The sequence below is a fragment of the Marmota marmota genome, unplaced genomic scaffold (genome assembly GCF_001458135.2).
Source record: "Marmota marmota marmota unplaced genomic scaffold, marMar, whole genome shotgun sequence".
NCBI classification, from domain to species: Eukaryota; Metazoa; Chordata; class Mammalia; order Rodentia; family Sciuridae; genus Marmota; species Marmota marmota.
Window position 1 is genome coordinate 5,542,560 of NW_026000305.1, and position 18,589 is coordinate 5,561,148.

At 34.0% G+C, this 18,589-nt stretch overlaps 1 protein-coding gene across 2 annotated transcripts; it reads right to left on the reverse strand.

The window, feature by feature from the left end:
• Positions 1-9,793: 9,793 nt before the first annotated feature.
• Positions 9,794-14,140, reverse strand: LOC107156076 (TLR adapter interacting with SLC15A4 on the lysosome-like). Of its 2 annotated transcripts, XM_048797268.1 has the most exons (3): positions 13,729-14,140; positions 12,295-12,734; positions 9,794-12,207 (listed from the first exon to the last, which is right to left on the reverse strand). In XM_048797268.1, exons 2-3 carry the CDS (start codon positions 12,692-12,694, stop codon positions 11,771-11,773), a joined length of 837 nt encoding a protein of 278 aa, XP_048653225.1. In that variant the 5' UTR covers positions 12,695-12,734; positions 13,729-14,140; the 3' UTR covers positions 9,794-11,770. The 2 variants fall into 2 exon arrangements, with proteins under 2 accessions (XP_048653225.1, XP_015357608.1); XM_015502122.2 differs by having other exon boundaries at positions 9,794-12,734; positions 13,729-14,132.
• Positions 14,141-18,589: the final 4,449 nt, after the last annotated feature.

Genomic DNA, 18,589 nt, shown 5'->3' on the forward strand with positions numbered 1-18,589 from the left:
CTGTAGTTTTCCTTGTAGATGTCTTTCACCTCTTTTGTTAAATTGATTCCTAAGTATTTTTTGAGGCTATTGTGAATGGGGTGGTTTTCTTAATTTCTCTTTCAGAGCATCCATCACTGCTATATATAAATGCATTTGATTTATGGGTGTTGATTTTGTATCCTGATACTTTTATGAATTCATTTATTAAATCTAGAAGTTTTCTGGTGGAATTTTTTGGATCCTCTAAGTATAGAATCACATTATTGGAAAATAGTGATAGTTTGAGTTCTTCTTTTCCTATTTGTATCCCTTTAATTTCTTTCATCTGTCAATTGCTCCTGCTAGATTTCAATGATTATGTTAAACAGAATTGGTGAAAGAGGGCATTCCAGTCTTATTCCAGTTTTTAGAGAAAATGCTTCCAATTTTTCTACATTTTGAATGATGTTGGCCTTGGGTTTAGTATATATAGCTTTTACAGTGTTGAGGTATATTCCTACCGTCCCTAGTTTTTCTAGTGCTTTGAACATGAAAGGGTTCTGTATTTTGTCAAAAGCTTTCTCTGCATCTATTGATACAATTATGAGTCTTATCTTTGAGACTATTGATGTGGTGAATTACATTTATTGATTTCCATATGTTGAACCAACCTTGCATCCCTGGAATGAAACCCTGATCATGGTGCACTATTTTTTAAATATGCATTTGTATGCAGTTTGTCAAAATTTTATTGAGAATTTTTGCATCTATGTTCATTGGTCTTAAATTTTCTTTCCTTGATGTGTCAGTTAGAAGCACTCCCTTTATCATTTCTTGTAGCACAGGTCTTGGAGAGATATATTCTCTCAACTTTCGCTTATTCATGAATGTCTTTATCAATCTTTCACTTCTAAAAGATGGCTTTGTTGGATATAGTAATCTTGGTGGACAGGATTTGGGGTTTTTTTCCCCTTCAGATTGTGAAAATGTCTTACAGGTCACAGTCTAGTAAGGTTTCTGCATTCTTCAGAGAATGTGCCATCAAACAAATTGTGACACTCCTTTGTGCTATTGGCTTTTAAAAATTCTCCTGCAACCTTAAACATCTTCTCTTTACCTTTGAAGCTTAATATAAGATGTCTTGGGGTAGACTTAGGTAAGTTAATTGTGAATGGTGACCTTTGGCCTTACTCTAACCAGATATCTATATTCTTCTCCAGGCTTGGGAAATTTTCTATTATTATTTCTTTGAATGAACGTTTTACCCCTGTGGCACTTTCAAGTCTCTTTAAGCCCCAATAGCTTGAATATTTACTCTTTTAGTATTGTACCAAAGGGTCCCATAAGCATTCTTCATCCCTCTTCCTTCATTTTTTCCTCTAAGTATGTACTTTCCAATAGCCTGTCGTTTAGCTTGCTATTTCTTCTGTTGGATCTATCTTGTTCTTGATATCTTCTAGCATTTTATTAATTTCAATAGGTATATTTTGTTCAGCACAGGAATATCTGTTTGATTTTTTAAAAATTTCTTCCCTGTCTTTTCTTAACATTTTTCTCTGTTAGAGTATAAAACCATTTATTTGTTTTCTTCAGTGCCGCAGTCTGGCTGGGCACAATTCAGGAGCCACTTGTCAAAAGAAACGAACTTTATTTTTAGAACCACACACCACACCACACAGCTCCTCAGGAAAAACCCTCAGAGCCCAACTTCCACGGCTTCCCACAAGCCTCTCAACCTCCCCCACTCCTGCTCTTGAGGCCGATTGGCTGGGTCGTGTAGGCGGAGCCAAAAAAAGTCCCCCAATGAGCAGCTCCCTAGTCTGAAAGGGCGGGGAAACAGCCCAATGAGCATCACCGCAGAGGAGCCAATCAGCTAGAAGTTGCTGGGGCCGCTGTGAGCCAATCATCAGCTGGTAGCTGGAAGTTTGCTGGCAGCTGGAAGTTTGCTGGGGCCCCTTCAGCTGTGGCTCTCAACACTTCAGGCTCACTAAATTTCCTTAAGACAGTTGTTTTAAATTACTGCCCAGGCCAGGGTTGTGGCTCAGGGGTAGAGTGCTCACCTAGCATGAGCGAGGCCCTGAGTTTGATTCTCAGCACCACATAAAAATAAATAAAATAAAAGTATTGTGTCCAACTACAACTAAAACATAAATATTTAAAAATAAATAAATAAATAACTGCCCACTCAGTTTTGGTGACCTTATTTTGAGTACTAAGTGAGCTCATCATGATTTTGTGAAAGCTTTTGTTGCTTGTTGGTATTCAATTTTGTGTGCTTATTTAAAGGATTGGGTATTTATTCCCATCTTCATAATCTGGCTTTATTAGCACCTGTCTTTCCAGGAATTCTAAGTGGGTTGCTTGCCTTCTCTGGGCCTATAGTCCTTCCACCATAAAAGCACTGGATGACACCCAGGTTCAGATTTACCAGGAGTCTGTTTATGTTGTGCTGACTATTTCTGTACTAGAAGATAAAACACCCTGGGTTTTTTTTCCAAGTACACTATTCTAATGTTGTTCAGAAAGAATCATAAGAGTACCTAGAAAATGTGGTTCATTCCCTCAGTCCTCTCCCTGAGGCTGGGGTAAGCCCTTGATACCTTATTGACAGGTACCAGCCTCTGTTCAGGCATTGTGTGATTCTGTCTAGATCTGGGAAAACTCACTATGGATGAATCAGCCCCAAGCTCTTATTCCACCAATGTCACCAAGATGTGTCTCATCCTGATTCCACAGCTCACAAAACCAGCACAATACTGATGTTGTACCAAGTTCCACAGCGTTATGGGATGCCCATTGCTGATCTGGACTCATGGCCCAAGACTACTGCAGCCAGCCCCAGATTATGCTATAATAAATGTCTGATAGACTGGCATCATGTGGCTTCCTCTGGCACCAGATCTCTTCTAGATGCTCCATCCAGGCAGAGCTGATGATAGAGGCTGTTAGGATCTGTGCAGTGTGAGGATTCACCAGTTCAGCACTAAGTTCCTGAGAAAAGTCATATCTTGCACCATGCTATGTTCCCAATGTTGAGTTAGTATTGGTGAAGGCTGTCCTTTGGCTATCCAATCTGGTTCTAGGCTGAATCATGTTGAGGCTCACAGATACAAGCATCTTCACAGTCTGAAGTGCATCAAAGCCCATACCACAGCTTCTGGTAATGAACGCTATTACCCAAGTCTGTCCCACTAGAATGCAGGTCTCTGAATGATCTCAGGGCCATTCTACAGTAACATTGCTGAGTATTGTCCTGGAAACAGCTGTGCTGTCTGAGGTTGTGGAATGGGTGTTGGAGACATCTTTGGCTACTGAGGCTGGCACTCTGCTGATTTGCATCTCAGTCTCACAGCAACAGATGCTTGCCTAATGTCTGGAGAAGGACACATAAGCCCCAGGCCTACTCCAACACTGTAAATGGTGCAGACTAAAACTTGAGTTTGTCTTACTGAGACCGATGATACCATGATACCATGTTTGAGTCCTGTTCCCCCAGGGTTGAAGATTAAACACCAGAGAAACACTTAGGTAAGAACAAAAAGTTGTTTTTAAAGGATAGAACAGAGAGAGATAGAGACAGAGACTCTTCCATACAGGAGGAGGACCAAGTCAGTACCCAGGGGAGTTGGAGTATCCTGCCACTTTTATAGATTTTAGATTTTCTTTGTTCCTCCCTTCCTGCCTACAAGACCAAAAGGTGGAGTGATCCAAGCGCTGAAGGAAGCAGCCCAAGGATACAGGCAGGAAGGGAGCCACCCAGGGGAATTCATTAACAACTCTTTGCTGCACAATTCCCTAGAGGCAGGTAACTTTGGCAACAGGTTGAAGGAAGGGGGAGTGCTCTGGAGGTATTAGTATTTTATTGCCTTTGAATCAGCTTCCATCTTCCTAACCCAATCATTTATTATCTATACTGATTGTCCTTTTCATCTGGCCTCAATTACAGCACACAATTCTCCTCCAGTAATATTCTAGAAGTTCTGTCTGTGAACTCTAACCTATATATGAGGCCTTCAGTTTCTACCTGGTGCTGAATCTCACTGCAGTGGGGCTAACACCAAGATGCATGACAAGGCTCTGTGCTATCTTTCATGTCCTGCTCCCCAGAATTTGGGAGTCTAGCTACCCTCTATGGTGGACTGAGCTTGAAAGTAGTGGAAGCAGTCATCTGCCTGGTGAAATGCAGTTCCATCTTAGTCTGCAGGTATTAGTCTGATAGTAATGGTTTTGGGGGTTTGCCCAGCACTGTTTAAACCATGATGGACTTGGACTGGGTTGTAAGTCTGAGGCCTGGACTTAATTATCTTTCCTTCTCCCAAGTGGGAGATAACTCACTCCGTACTGGGCTGCTTGGCATTTGGTGTGAATGTCAAAGGAAAGCAGGGAGCTAAAGCTCTAAGCCTTCATTCTTATGTTCCTATGAAAAAAAAAAAAAACTAAAGTCAAACACCAATAGTCATGCAAGAGAACTTTATTATAAGCAAAAGTGAGGTTAAAGTTAAGTAAAAGCAAAGTGATGATTAAGCAGAGAGCACTCTCAAGAGATTAGGCTGTCTCTGAGCAGAGAATGATAATGAAGACAATGCTTTCTCCAAATATATTACTATTTTATGGTTGACTTGAAAACTGGGGTCCTCCTTGAGCAACCTTTGCCAATCAGGTTTTCAGCTCCTCTTTCATGTTGGAAGGTGTTTTGTACCTTAGTTGGTCCTCTCTAGGACTATTGTGGTGGCCATCCTATTTAGTGTGGCTTCATCTACAAGTCAATCCCATGTTAATGTGGCACTGGAGTCAAGAGCTGGTCAGAAGTTACCTTAGTGTACCTGCACTACCAAAGGAAACTTCCTTTCCAGACATATGGAGACACTTATAGCTATGATTCCTAACTTTATGTCAACATCAATGGACCCTGTCAAGAGTTATTCCCATTAATCTTTTTCTCTTGATGTGATTTCCAACTAGCTCCCTTGCTTTTGTTTATTTTCTACAATTTAACTGACACAATTTGATCTCTTGTCCACTCTTAAGATAGTTTAAAGAATGACCCTAAAGTAATGTAAAAAACATTTTGTGTCCTTATCCTGCATTTCTTTTTTTGGATGGTCCTGTGAAGTGGTCAGAAAGAATTTTTTACAAACATTAATAATCCTAGGAAAAAAAAGAAAATTTTCTACCACCACAAATTTGAACATGATGATTAATTTGTTATAATTGCTCTGATACTTTATATAAAAGGTTTAGATTAGTAGTATCTCTTATCACTTAACAGGTCTTTTCACCACCCTTAATACTCACAAAATTCCTGTGTTATAGTTGGGGCAAATATTGCTATCCTCTTTTCCAAATAAGTATATTGAAAGAGGAAGCAAAGTATCTTGTCAGGCAGTTAGTGGCTGAGTTGAAACTTTGCTAAAGCATATACCTTCTAATTCTAAAACCTTTACTTTTCCCACATTTCACTGAATGGTTTACTTATGTAACAGGACTGAAACACTGATGTCTTGATACCACCACAGGACAAAAGCTTCACTAAATTATACAGTTTCTACAGGAATTATTTTTTTCCTATTTCTCCTTTAAGGTGATGATTCTATAAAATGACTTCTTTGGTTTACAATCTTCATAATTCTTGGTCTCCCTAGCCCCTTCACTGGGTACTCAATTCTCTACCCACTGCATTTATGTTATGCTAAATTGTTCCCTCTCCACCTTCAATATTCTCTTCTTTTAGAAAACACTGTGAAAAATACAAAAATTTGTGTTTAAGATAGTATTGTCAGATAAAATACAGGATTCACAGTTATATTTGAATTTCAGATAAGCAATAAAAAATGTTTAATATAGTATGTTCCAAATATTGCATGGAGACACATTTTACACTAAAAGTAAATCCTTGTTTTTTTTTTTTCTGAAATTCAAATTTAACTGGATTCCTGTAGGTTTATTTATCTGGCAATCCTGGGTTAACAGCACAGGTTCTGATGTATATGCTTTTATTTGAATACTGACTCCAACTTTGACTAGCTTTATAGTTTCAGGCAATTTTTTAACTTCTCTGAACTTTAATTTCCTCCTGTCTGAAATAAAAATAATAATATAATTAAATATAATTTTTAAAAGTTTGTTTAAATTAAAGAAGATAATGTGAGCACGGCTTTTAGCGGATGCCTACCATACAACTGATAGTCAAATTCAAAACTATTAGTATCACTGCGTGACAATGACCAATAACAGAACACTCCCTGTTAGGTATACAGGTATTTAATAGGTAATAAAACCTTTTGGTTTCATGCTTTAAGCTCTGTGGTAAAAAAAAAAAAAAATAGGAAGCTTTACATAGACAGCAGCTCTCTCAGGACATGGACCCTTCATAACTAAAACTTTAAGGTCTAACTCCTCAGCAACTGAAGCAGAAATAATTGGTTCACTATTAAGCACAAAGAAAATCAGTAGTTTTATGTCTGAGATTACATAAGAAGCAGGAATAATATATAGCACAATGTTTAAGATTTTATGTTATTTTTTTGTGTTGCTGGGGATCAAACCCAGGGCCTTGTGCATGCAAGGCAAGCACTCTACCCGCTGAGCTATATCCTCAGCCCTATGTAGTACAATGTTCAAGGTAATCATTATCCAACACACAAGTTAGATCTTTTCAGAGTATTATGTATCTTGAGCACTCAATTTGGTCAATGGAAGTCAAGCAATAATTCCATAAGATAGCCTGTGTCTTTCTAGTTTATCAAAAAAAAAATGGCCCCCCAGAAACAAAAAGCAATAAAGATTCAAAAACAATGCAAGAAAGAATTTAAGATGGTGACTAAAAGTAAGGAAGATCCGATAAAAGACTTGAGGTTCAATAATAGGCCTTCACTTACTAAAGAAATGCAAGAAAATAGAGGGTCCAGGTCTAGGAATAATAGTATTACTGGGTGGGTTTTTGGAACACAAATATCAGTACTGAAGTAGATACAAGCAGAAATGAGAATAAAAATATTTAACTTATAAGGACAAGTACTGTCATAAGTAATATTGGAGCTGGGTCCTAGAGGCTTGTTGTTTTTCTGTTAGTTGTTGGATCATGGGGAGATACAAGGGCCCAGAAGGAGGGGCCAGAGTATGTAGTGTGGTCTTAGAGGAAGGACTTGTAAGGCTAGGAGCAGCATCTTCATAAGAATTGGCATGGAAATATTTCAACATGTTTAGTAACCACTAAAGCCACACTGATTGATACCAACAATAGAACTGTCATTGATACAAGATTCAGGTGACATTATGAAGAATCCAGGCAGAACTACCAATATAGATTATTTAGAATTCCATGACAATTTTCTCATGGCCTAAAGTTAGATTGTGATGATTTACTATTGCTCTCTGATCCTGTATCAGCGAGGTTGAAAGCTCAGTAAAAAACAGAAACTGGATCAATTTTGTTTAACATTTAGACCTATCACTTACCAAAGTCCTCAACAAATATTTATTCAATGAATGAAAAGCCAGGCAGTTTTTCCTAATAGCTTGAGTATCCCAAAAAATGCCTCTCTGGAAGACAGAAAGCTCTAAGAACTTATTCTAATTTTGAAGTTCTAGTTCAGATTCAAGCTGGTCTTATAATCATGAATTCTTATATAGAACATTTATATATTACTTCCTAAGTTTTTGCTAAGGAGAAGACTATAAAGGCATTCTATAATAATATGGATTCCCTACAGTGCAGTGAATTCTTAAGAGAATGACAGAAGTCCCTGGGATCCTGAAATGGTCCCTAAACTTTTAACATTTTACTTAAATTCTATTTAGCAGAAATTGGTCTAGTGTACAAACGTCAAGAAAAATAAATTTTAGGAAATAGCCAATCTTTGAACCTCAATCACTGTCAGATAAAAATAAAGTCTTTGACAATTTATATTTCTCATGATGAAGTGCCTCTGTTCATTTGAGGAAGTAAAAACCAGAACAATATTGCAGTTCTGAAAGTTACAAGTTTCTCAGTTTTAAATAGAAATAGCAGAAAAATTCTGACTTAGCTGCCCATAAAAATAATACAATATTTTTAAGTTGAAGTTATCAACTTCATTATACTTCATAACTTACTTATTATCATATCTTGATTTGGTTCCCATAAATTTTACAGGTATGCTGGTTTTTTAAAATTTTTATTTGTTTATTCTTATGTGGTACTGAGGATCAAATGCAGGGCCTCATGTGTACGAGGCAAGCACTCTACCACTGAACTACAATCCCAGCCCCAGATATGCTGTTATATATAGTAATTAAAAGGCTATTTCATAAAATTGTTACAACTGCTTATTTATAATAAATAATAAATATTATGACTTGATATTTACAGATATGTTATTAAATGTAGTTATTTAAAGGCTGTTTCCAAAAATCATTGCAACAGCTTATTTATAATGAATACTAAATATTATGTCTTGATTTAATATTTATTAATAAATGCTAAATTTATCTATTAATAAATACTAAATCAAGACATAACAATGTGAACATTTAGAAAATCCCACAGTAATGGTTGAGAATCAAAAGTCCCAAGTTGCTCATAGGCATTTTTAATATTTTGAGAAATTTTTTGCCAGCAATTTTTTTCTTTTATTTTTACTATTAAATAATTATTTTATTTTTCATTAATTTTCACATATGCTTAGTCAATTGGCTAATTTTCCATGCAAGTGACTAGTCATGAAAACATTAAATGGCTTTTAATTTAACTTATTGATTTCTTTCTTTCCTGTATTGACTGAAAACAGTTGTACACTTAACTACACAACTAATTCAGTTTATTCCACACAATAATCCTTATCCAACCATTCCTTCACCCTTAATCCAAGTCAGTATCATGTAGTAATGATATATTAACTAAACTTACCTGTTAAAAGAAAGAAAAATTAATTATATTTGGAGATAGATTGATATCCTGCCCCCAAAGCAGAAGCTATATACTTTGGTTTTAATAAGATCCAGACAGTCAGCTTACAACCTTGCTTGTTCCATGTAAGTGGTAGCTCTTGCCATAAGAACCTCATGGAATTTCACTGTATGTATTATATTCTGCCAAAATACATTCTACTATCATGTATAACTAAAAATAAAAATTAAATTTTATTAAAAAAAAAAACCTCATGGAGACTAGCTTCATCTGGAAATTAGTCCACGAGGCAGATTAAGCCTAAAAATTCCAAGAATCCAGGGTAGACTCTATTCTTTGAATAGGGTTCAAGTTTCAAGGATTCTCCTGAAAAAAAAAAAAATTTATCTCAAATTGGTTCAAACCCTTTCTGGGCCAAAGATGAAATGCAGTTTAAACTGACCAATAAATGCAGGAAGCAACACTGTATTAAGCAACATTCTTAACCTCTTGAACTTCTTCCCTGTGGAAATCTGGCAATTCTCTTCAACTGCTGAATCACTAATGTTATACAATTTAAAAAAATACATATTTTTAGTTGTAGTTGGACACAATACCTTTACTTTTTAATTTACTTTTATGTGGTGCTGAGGATCAAATTCAGTGCCTCACATGTGCAAGACAGTGCTCCATGATGAAGTTATACCCCAGCCCACATTCTCCAATTTTTACAACTATAAACTAATATTTTCAACTACTACAGCAGTGAGACAGAAATAAAACCATTATTCCATATATTTCAAATATATTTTTGAAAGATAAAAGTATAATCATAAATGTGATACCTATAGTGAAAAATAGAAAACCCAAACTATGCTAAATTGCAAATTAATATGTGTATTTCATTAAAACAAGGAAGTTAACAGGTATAACATCAGACTAAAACATAACACCAAACTCATTATCTTTGCTTATTTGATTATTACAGTATATTTTAGCCAATTTTAATCATAGTATTTTTATACAGTAAGCATTTTGATGAGGTTGGAAATAAGTATAGGTAAAAGGAGGATATTTTAAACCTGAGAGTATAAATATGCATTTTAATTAGATATTGGCTCAATACATTTTTATATAGTATTATAATAGTCTCAACACTATTTATGAATAGATACATTTCGTAAATCAAATATTAACACATGGCACTGTACCTAAGAAAATTATTGACTAACAATATTTAATTCAGTTTAGAAAATATAGATTTTAATACATTCTCATTTTGATAAATCTTGTGCTAAAAATATACAAATTTAACCAAATAGAAGAAAATATACACAAAACTTATTTTCAGTTTCTATATGAGAGTCAGTTTTTTTCAAAACATTTTACCCATTGTCATTTCAGAATCAAACATGTGAAAAATAGAAATTGAGATTATGTGAAAAAAATGAAGGGGAAAAGAGTGATGAAGGGATAAACAGGATAAATCAAAGATACTTATTATTATATTATAAAAATTTGAATAAAGTGAAAAAATCTAAGGACATTTAATGAAAATGATGAGTTGGTGAAACACTATATATAATATAATCAAAGACAAAAGAGATAATTGGAGGGGAAGGAGTGATTACTAATGCACAAATATTATTACTATATAATGCAGCCATAAAAAACCATAGTGTAAATTCATACCACTATATTTAACAAGCAAAGATGTGTGATAATCACTAAGAGAAGTGTGAAGTATTAACTGCAGAGTTTTGTTTACAAGTCTGCAATAAACCATACTATCCCATAAGGTTAATTTATTTAATTCAGATTCCTAAATTTCAATTCTATGTTGCTGACTTTTATTCTAACCCAGGATACTGTATGTTTTCATACAATTTAAAAAAATTTTAAAAATTCATCCCATCCATGAAAATAACTAGGAAGAACATACTGATGTAACAAAGTTGATGCTTATCCCAGGAAAATTCAAAATATACAGTTTTAAAACAAACAGCACTGACAAAATCACTATTTTTCTTAAGACTTTTTTTTCATTTTTCTTTCAAATGTTATTTAAATTCAATTTTGTTTAAGGTATTTTTTAATAGACCCCATACTCCAATTTTATGTGAAAATTATATATCATGATATATAATTTGTAGTATATATTATTCTGATTATGTATAATATACGACATAAATTATAACATAATTTTCCATCTTAAAGGGGAAGTAAATTGTCTTCTGTATCTACAAGTTTGTTTTTCCAAACATTTGAGATCTTCTTACATGTTAATGGTTTGCAAAATTTTGTATATTTCTTTTCATTGCATAGGCATTCAAATACACCAAGAAATGAAACATATGTGTGTGTGTATGAATAAACACATAAACATATGTGTATGTGTGTGTGTATGAATATGTGTAAAATTTCACTAGGATATTCTGATTGTCAATGTAAAGGATCCTGGATGTAAGAAATAAAATGAAGGATTTAAGAAATAAATAAAATGAAAGGGTTAAGAAATAAAATGAAAATTTAAGCACTACTAATATGTCTATAAACCTTTTTGTACAGAAATAAATGTCCCATTCTGAATAGCTTTTAGTGGTCCTTTCAGTAGCTTAGAGCAAACATGCACTTCTCATCCCACTTTTGTTGTAAATAAAGTTGATTGACAGTGAGCTGATTGATTTGGTGTGCCAGTGACTACTCTGTAGATAAGCACGTAATCACTAATGATGTCAAAACAGTAAGAAAATATACTCATAAAACTTAGTTCTTATAGTTATCTCCTACAACAACTTGAATGTACACTGAGTCAAATCATTTTTTAAAGCAGCATGATAACCATACCTCAAAAGAGATTTTATGTGACATGATAAGCCAGAGAAGACTATTCTTACTGAAGTCTTGCTGAAGTTAATCAAATTAATCTACAGTTGATTCCTACTATAAATGTGATACAAGTTCCCTACTTGTCTGGTTTGATATTTGTAAGTTAGGAGTGCTAAATTCAGAACTGTTTCCATGGGAAATGTTACGAAGATTACATAGTGTTAAAGAGTGCAGAAGAGCTTCCCGAGCTTTTGATGCCTCTATGTTCTGCTCTTGGGAAATTTGAAGACTAATCTGATTTATATTGTTCATTAGCAGATTGGAAGCTATAAGATTGGTTATGGAGCGACACCTGGTGAGATTTTCTTCCAAAAATTGTTTATAGAGTTCATCGACCTTTTTTTCCATATAGCTATTAAGCATAGAATTGGAGAGAGGCTGCTTATGAAACAGCATACTTTTTTCTCGAATTTCATCTCCATTCAATAACTTTGAGGTGGGTGTTTTCTCCAGAGGCTCAATGATAGGAGAATGGCCCAATGGTATATCTACTGAAAGTAAAAGGGGACCATTAGAAACATCATCATGTGTGTGTTCAACAAAGCAGCCTGAATCATACATGTTCCCCACATGATCACCTCCAATCTGTAGATCAGGATAATTCTGGCAAATACTGGTACATGACCAGGATCGATATAAATCCACTTGTCTTTCATCATGTTGTTCTCTCTTTGGAATGGTCAATGCAATGGACACAGTTCCTGGAAGAGGTGTATTTTTGCATTTTACCGCAGATAGCTCATCCACAGATTTTATTTTATTTGTATCATTACTTTGTTCATTTAAACTTTCTTTCATAATTTTTTCTTGATTTTCCCTCTTAAGCGGGGAAAGTGAATTGTCTTCTATATCTAAAAGTTTATTTTTCCAAGTTTCTTTTTCATCATTTGATGTCTTCTTACATGTTACTGGTTTGCAAAATTTTGTATATTTCTGTTCTTTGTATGGGAGTTCAATCAGGAAGGCTTCTCCAAGCATTTTGTTAAAGAAATTTTCTAAAAGGAAGACTGTAGTATTCCTATAACATAAAAGAACTCATTAAGGCAATGTATATTACAATATCAAATAAGAATTTATCTCCTATGTGAAGAAAAGATAATTAAAGAAGGCAATATTTCTCAAATGATAGAAAATAAAGCTAGGAATAAAGAGGCTTTAGTTCCAGTACTACCATTGACCACTTTTTATTGGATAATTTATTTCTTACTCACAATTTTTGCATTAGTTAAAGAGTAACATTATTTTCCTTCTTCACAGGTTTATAACCATGATAATACTATTTGTGTGTGGTGCTGGAGATCAAACATGTAAGTTCAAAATGCTAGGCAAGCTAATCACCCCAATAAGGATAATATAATATAGTGCAATGCAAGTTTACAAATGTACAATTTTTACATTCAGCTGTCATTTAGAATTAATTTAGAATTTACTAAAATGTCCAACAATTTTTCTTCCAAGAGTCTACTTGAAATAAAGCCTGCTTTCAAAGATATACCATTGGTTTTACATGTTCTTTTAATTAATATTGTTTGAAGCATAACATTGAAAAATTACTATAACCTAAATTGCATAAGTTGTAGGAAAATATATATTATTTGAACTCATGCAAACTTTCTGATTTAGAATAGAAATACAGCCATTTATTTTTCAATAATATAAATGCAAATAGGTTTCTCAAATTCACTACCATTCTTTTTTTCCCCTTTTTCTTTTTTCTTTATGCTTCTTTCTAATTTTCCTTTTCTTCTTTTGGACTCAAATCTTATAGTAATAAGCAGGTATTTCAATGTTTTCATGGTTCTTTAGTGCCACTGGAAGAATTTCTTCATTTCATATACTTTATTAAGGCATGAAAAGAAAAAGTAGACTTGATTCAAAACACAATTTTCCTTTTTCAAGTCTATAGTGTCTACTATAAATATTCCCAGGAAATCTACTTTTATTTATACTTAAAAGACTTTTGGAAGAAAATAAAGTAATATGAGCTGGAATATGTTAGAATTTAGACTTACCTTTTCAAAATGTCAATGTACTTTTAGATTTGGTCTTCCAAAGTTCCAACACTCCAAACACAAAAAAGTCGTTGGTTCTCAGCTTCTACTCAACATTTCAGAAAGATAGCTTTAACCACATAAAATGCTTCTGCTTTCCATTCATACCCTACGACTGAAACAAAGTAATAGGAAAATGATGTGGGTTGATCACATGTCTGGTATGGTAATGATCATATACCAAAAGAGGATCTTGAAAGTGTTTATTCAAGTTGGAAATGAAATTGAGAGTCAGAAAATGTTAACAACAGCTTTCTTCAAGTAAATGAAGGTAGAGGCAAGGTTATTTTCATTTTTTAAATGGAATAAAAAGTGGTACCAGCATATTTTGTAATAATGAATAATTTGAAATAATCCAAATGGCCAGTAATAAGAGCGTGGTTAAATAAATTATGACACAGCTGAGGAGTGATACTGGCCAAAAAATAGTATTGTTTTTTTGTGCATGTATGAATATGTAATAACAAATTCCATAATTATGTACAACTTTAATGCACCAATAAAATGTGGAAAGAACAAAACAAACAAAAAATGGTTTAAATGGTAGAAAAATCATGATACATCTAGGACATGAAATATTAAACTGCTTTTATTAGTGCAGCATAATTATACATTGAAGTGGGTTAATTTTGACATAATACACACATGCATGGAATACAATTTGTTCCATTACAGTACTTCCTCTTTCTCTCTACTTCTCCTCCCTCTGTTCCCCTTCCTCTACACTACTGGTCTTCCTTCTAATTATTTACAGTTTTTTAATTGGTACTTTATAGATAAAGTGAAATTCACATGGTGTAGTCATAGCAAAATTTGGTCAATTTCATTGGACAATTCCTCCCTTTTCCTGTCCCCTCTCCTTCTCCCTTAATAATCTTCCCCTACTCCATTGATGTTCCTTTTATTTTCATGGTGCCCCCTTCTCTTTTTCTGTTATTTTGCTCTAGCTTCTACATATGAAAGAAAACATTCAAACCTTCACTTTCTGAGTCTGGCTTATTTCACTTAGCATAATGTTCTTCAGTTCCACCCATTTACCAGCAAATGCCAAATATCATTCCTCCTTTTGACTGTTTAAATTCCATTTATATATTCCATTCATATATTCCATATGAATTCATATATACCATAACATTTTCTTCATCCATTCATTTTTTGATAGGCACCTGTGTTGGTTCCATAATTTTGCTATTGTGAATTGTACTGCTACAAAATTGATGTGCTTGTATCACTATAGTATGCTAATTTTCATTATTTGCCATAAATATCAAGGAATGAAATAATGGGGTATTATGGTAGTTCCATTACTAATCTTTTGAGGTAGCTCCATATTGCTTTCCAAACTAGTTGAACCAATCTGCAGTCCCACCAACAATGTATGAGTGCACATTTTTCTCCATATCCTTGCCAGAATTTATTTGTATTTTTGGTGATTTGTATTCTAACTGGAACGTGATGAAATCTCAGTGTGGCTTTAATTTATATCTGAGAATTTTTAAGGATTTAATAGCAAGTATTTATTAAATAATTACTACCAGTTATTCTACATATTCTACATACACTACATAAACAAGATATTATTATTCCCATTTACAGAAAAAAAGCAGAGAGAAAGATTATATACTTGCTGAAGGTAACAAACAGGTAAATAACAGAACTAGGATTAGAATCAAGCAATAGATTCATATCCAATGCTGTTAATCACTATACCATATTTCCTAGTTATCTGTATAGAATGCACCTTGCAGAATAGAATATGCAGTATGATTCCATCATGAATTGCTTGTGCTATGTGTCAACACTTCCAAATACTTTACACATAATAATTTAATCATCATTATATATATATATTTATATATATATATATATATATATATATATGAAACAGATATTATTATTTCCATTTTACCTATAAGAAAACAAGCACAGAGAAGTTAGATAACTTGCCCGATATTAGGCAAATGTAAGTGGTAGAGCCTGATATCAAAGCCTGTGTGGTTAACTTCCTTGCTGAGTTGACTTTCTCCCCCTTTTCATTGCCTTAATATATACAACCATTGTGGTGGAAAAGCATAAAAAACAGAACTGTTGTTCAATGTCAGGAAGCAGGTAAAGTGATATTTTTATTTTTAGACCCTGTATTTCTATATGATTTGAATTATTATATAATGAGCATGTATTCATAATAATTTTGTCACAGGAAAGCAGGGAGCTGGAACTCCAAACCTTGTTTTTTGTATTCCCAGAAAGATAATTTCAAGTCAGACACCAAAAGCCATGCAAGAGAACTTTATTATAAGTGAAAGTGAGGTGAAAGGAAAGTAAGGCTCAAGCAGGGAGCATTCTCAATAGAGAGAATGGGCTGTCTCCAAGCAGAGAATGACATACAACACAATGCTGTCTCTAACCTTATTACCGTTTGATGTTTACCAGGAGAATTAGGGTCCTCTTCAGCAACCTTCACCAATCAGGTGTTCAACTCCTCTTTCATGTAGGGCAGTGGAGATTCTGACCTTAGTTGGTCCTCTCTGGAACTGTCATGGTGGCCATCCTATTTAGTGGGCTTCATCTACAAGTCAATCCCATGCTAATGTGGACATTGGAGTCAGTAACTGGTCAGAAGTTACTTTATTGCACCCACACAACTAAGGTAATCTTACTTCCCATACAAACAGAAACACCTCTGGCTATAATTCCTAGCTTCACACCAACCTCAAAGATCCTGTAAAGAGTTACTCCCATTAATACTTTTATTTTAACACATTTTCCTACTAGCCCCTTTGCTTCTTTTTAAAAAAAAAAATTATTTTTTAGTTGTAGTTGGGCACAATACCTTTATTTTCTGTGGTGCTGTGGATCAAACCCAGGGCTTAGGTGAGCACTCTACCATGAACCACAACCCTGGGCAACTGCTTCTTCTTTTTTTTTTTTAACCTGCTATTTGTTTTCAACAAATTAACTGCTATTTGCTTTCTCTTCCACTTTGAAAGTAGTTTAAAGATCCTAAAGTAATTTAAAGAACATTTGTGACCTTGCCATGCATTTCACTATTCATTGCTAGCTACTATCCAACAATGTGAATGATTGAAAAAATAAATAATTCACACAAATGACAAGAAAAATATTTGTTATCTTTATCAAGGTTTTCCAAAGCCATAAGTAAATCTAGATATAAAATGCTAAAGTAGACTGAGAAGCATAAAGAAAATTTTTACATAGTTAATATTTTGGGCTACAATTATAAATATAGCTTTTGTTTCATAGTATTTTATCATTTTAAATAATTATCAAAAAAACATGCTACAGAGTAGGTTAAATTTAACTTTGTAGGCCATACCAATCAAATTTTTTATTTTAAGCTGTCAAGTTATTCTCTTACAAGTAATAGTGCATTAATTGGAGCCAAGGGAATGGCTTATCTTGAACTGAGGAAATATGTTACAATCCACATGAGAAAGATAATAAAAACAATTTAAAAAATTGATTTCTTACACATAGTATTACAACAGAATATTAAAAGGAAATGGAGAAGTCTAATTCCTCCTACATTATACTCCTTCATTGTTTTTTTGCCTTGCTGACCCCTACATCCAGCTGATCCAAGTTGTATTGGATGTCCTGTCTTAAAAGCTCTGCCTTTCACAACTGCCATGATCTTTAGTTCTTGGATTGCTGCAAATGCTTCCAGTCTGGCCCTCTTCTAATCAAATTAACATGTAAAATTGGTCTGCCTTTCATGAAAAACTGCTAAAATTTTCAAAGGCTTCTATCATCCATTGATTAATACAAGTTGATACAACTTATGACATGCCTCAAAGTGAAAGATTCTTACAAACGTTTTACATTTAATCTTCACAGAAGATCTACAAGTTATGATTATCCACAATTTGGCACAACAGGAAACAACTTTGAAAATATTATTAAATAATATAAAATAAAATAAAACTAAAATCCAACATGAAATCAGAAAACCTCTGTTGATTTTCCCAGTTTACCTCCTCAGCCTCCCTTTTATTTCTCTACTTGCTTCCAAAGCTACAATTGCCATTTTTTTCATGACTCCTCTCTCTACCAAAAAGTCCTTTGTTCTTCTAAATTCCCTGCAGACTATACATCCTTCAGGTTGTAGTTCAGCTCTCAATTATTCAGGGCTGCCTGCCTTGACCCACTAGTCTCCTTTAGTTTTCTCTATATTTACCTTCTTTTGTTAGGTTTTACTCTGTGAGTTACTTGAAGGCAAAAGTAGGTTTTTTTTGTTGTTGTTCACTGATGTGTTCTGAATGTGTCTAGCAATTATTATCATCAATAATTATTATTACCATTTTCTGAACTACTATTTAAATGGTGTGCCAAACACTTTCACAAACTTAATTCATTTGATCCTGACAAGGATATTGGTAGGTAGGTATGACCATACTCATTTTAACCACAGAGATACTGACAGGAAGTAAGTAAGTAATCTGCCCCAAATCCATAGTAATTAAGTGGGAGAACCATAGAATATGAATTTGCCTAACTCGGGAGCTGGGGCTGAGCAGTTCTTTGGTCCTTCGCTCTTAATTTCCATTATCATCTACCCACTTTTGGGAAACACCCAAAATATTACTACACTCCACTACTGAAAAAGATTAACTGGAAAATGAGTTAAGAATATATTGAAAAGGAAGTCAACATTTAAGCAAGAGGTCATCTTTTTACAGAAGAGGAAAAGAGAAAAAGTGTTAGGAGAGGCAGGGAATATTGCACCTGGTATAGCACAAACTAAAAAATTGACTCCCAGAAGGAAAAGGAGGGCTGCAAATCACGTTCTCAAGAAGGGCGG

What these genes read in the sequence shown, in the direction of transcription:
- LOC107156076 (XM_015502122.2), bottom strand. Translation starts at nt 12,694, where the DNA reads ATGCTTGGAGAAGCCTTCCTGATTGAACTCCCATACAAAGAACAGAAA.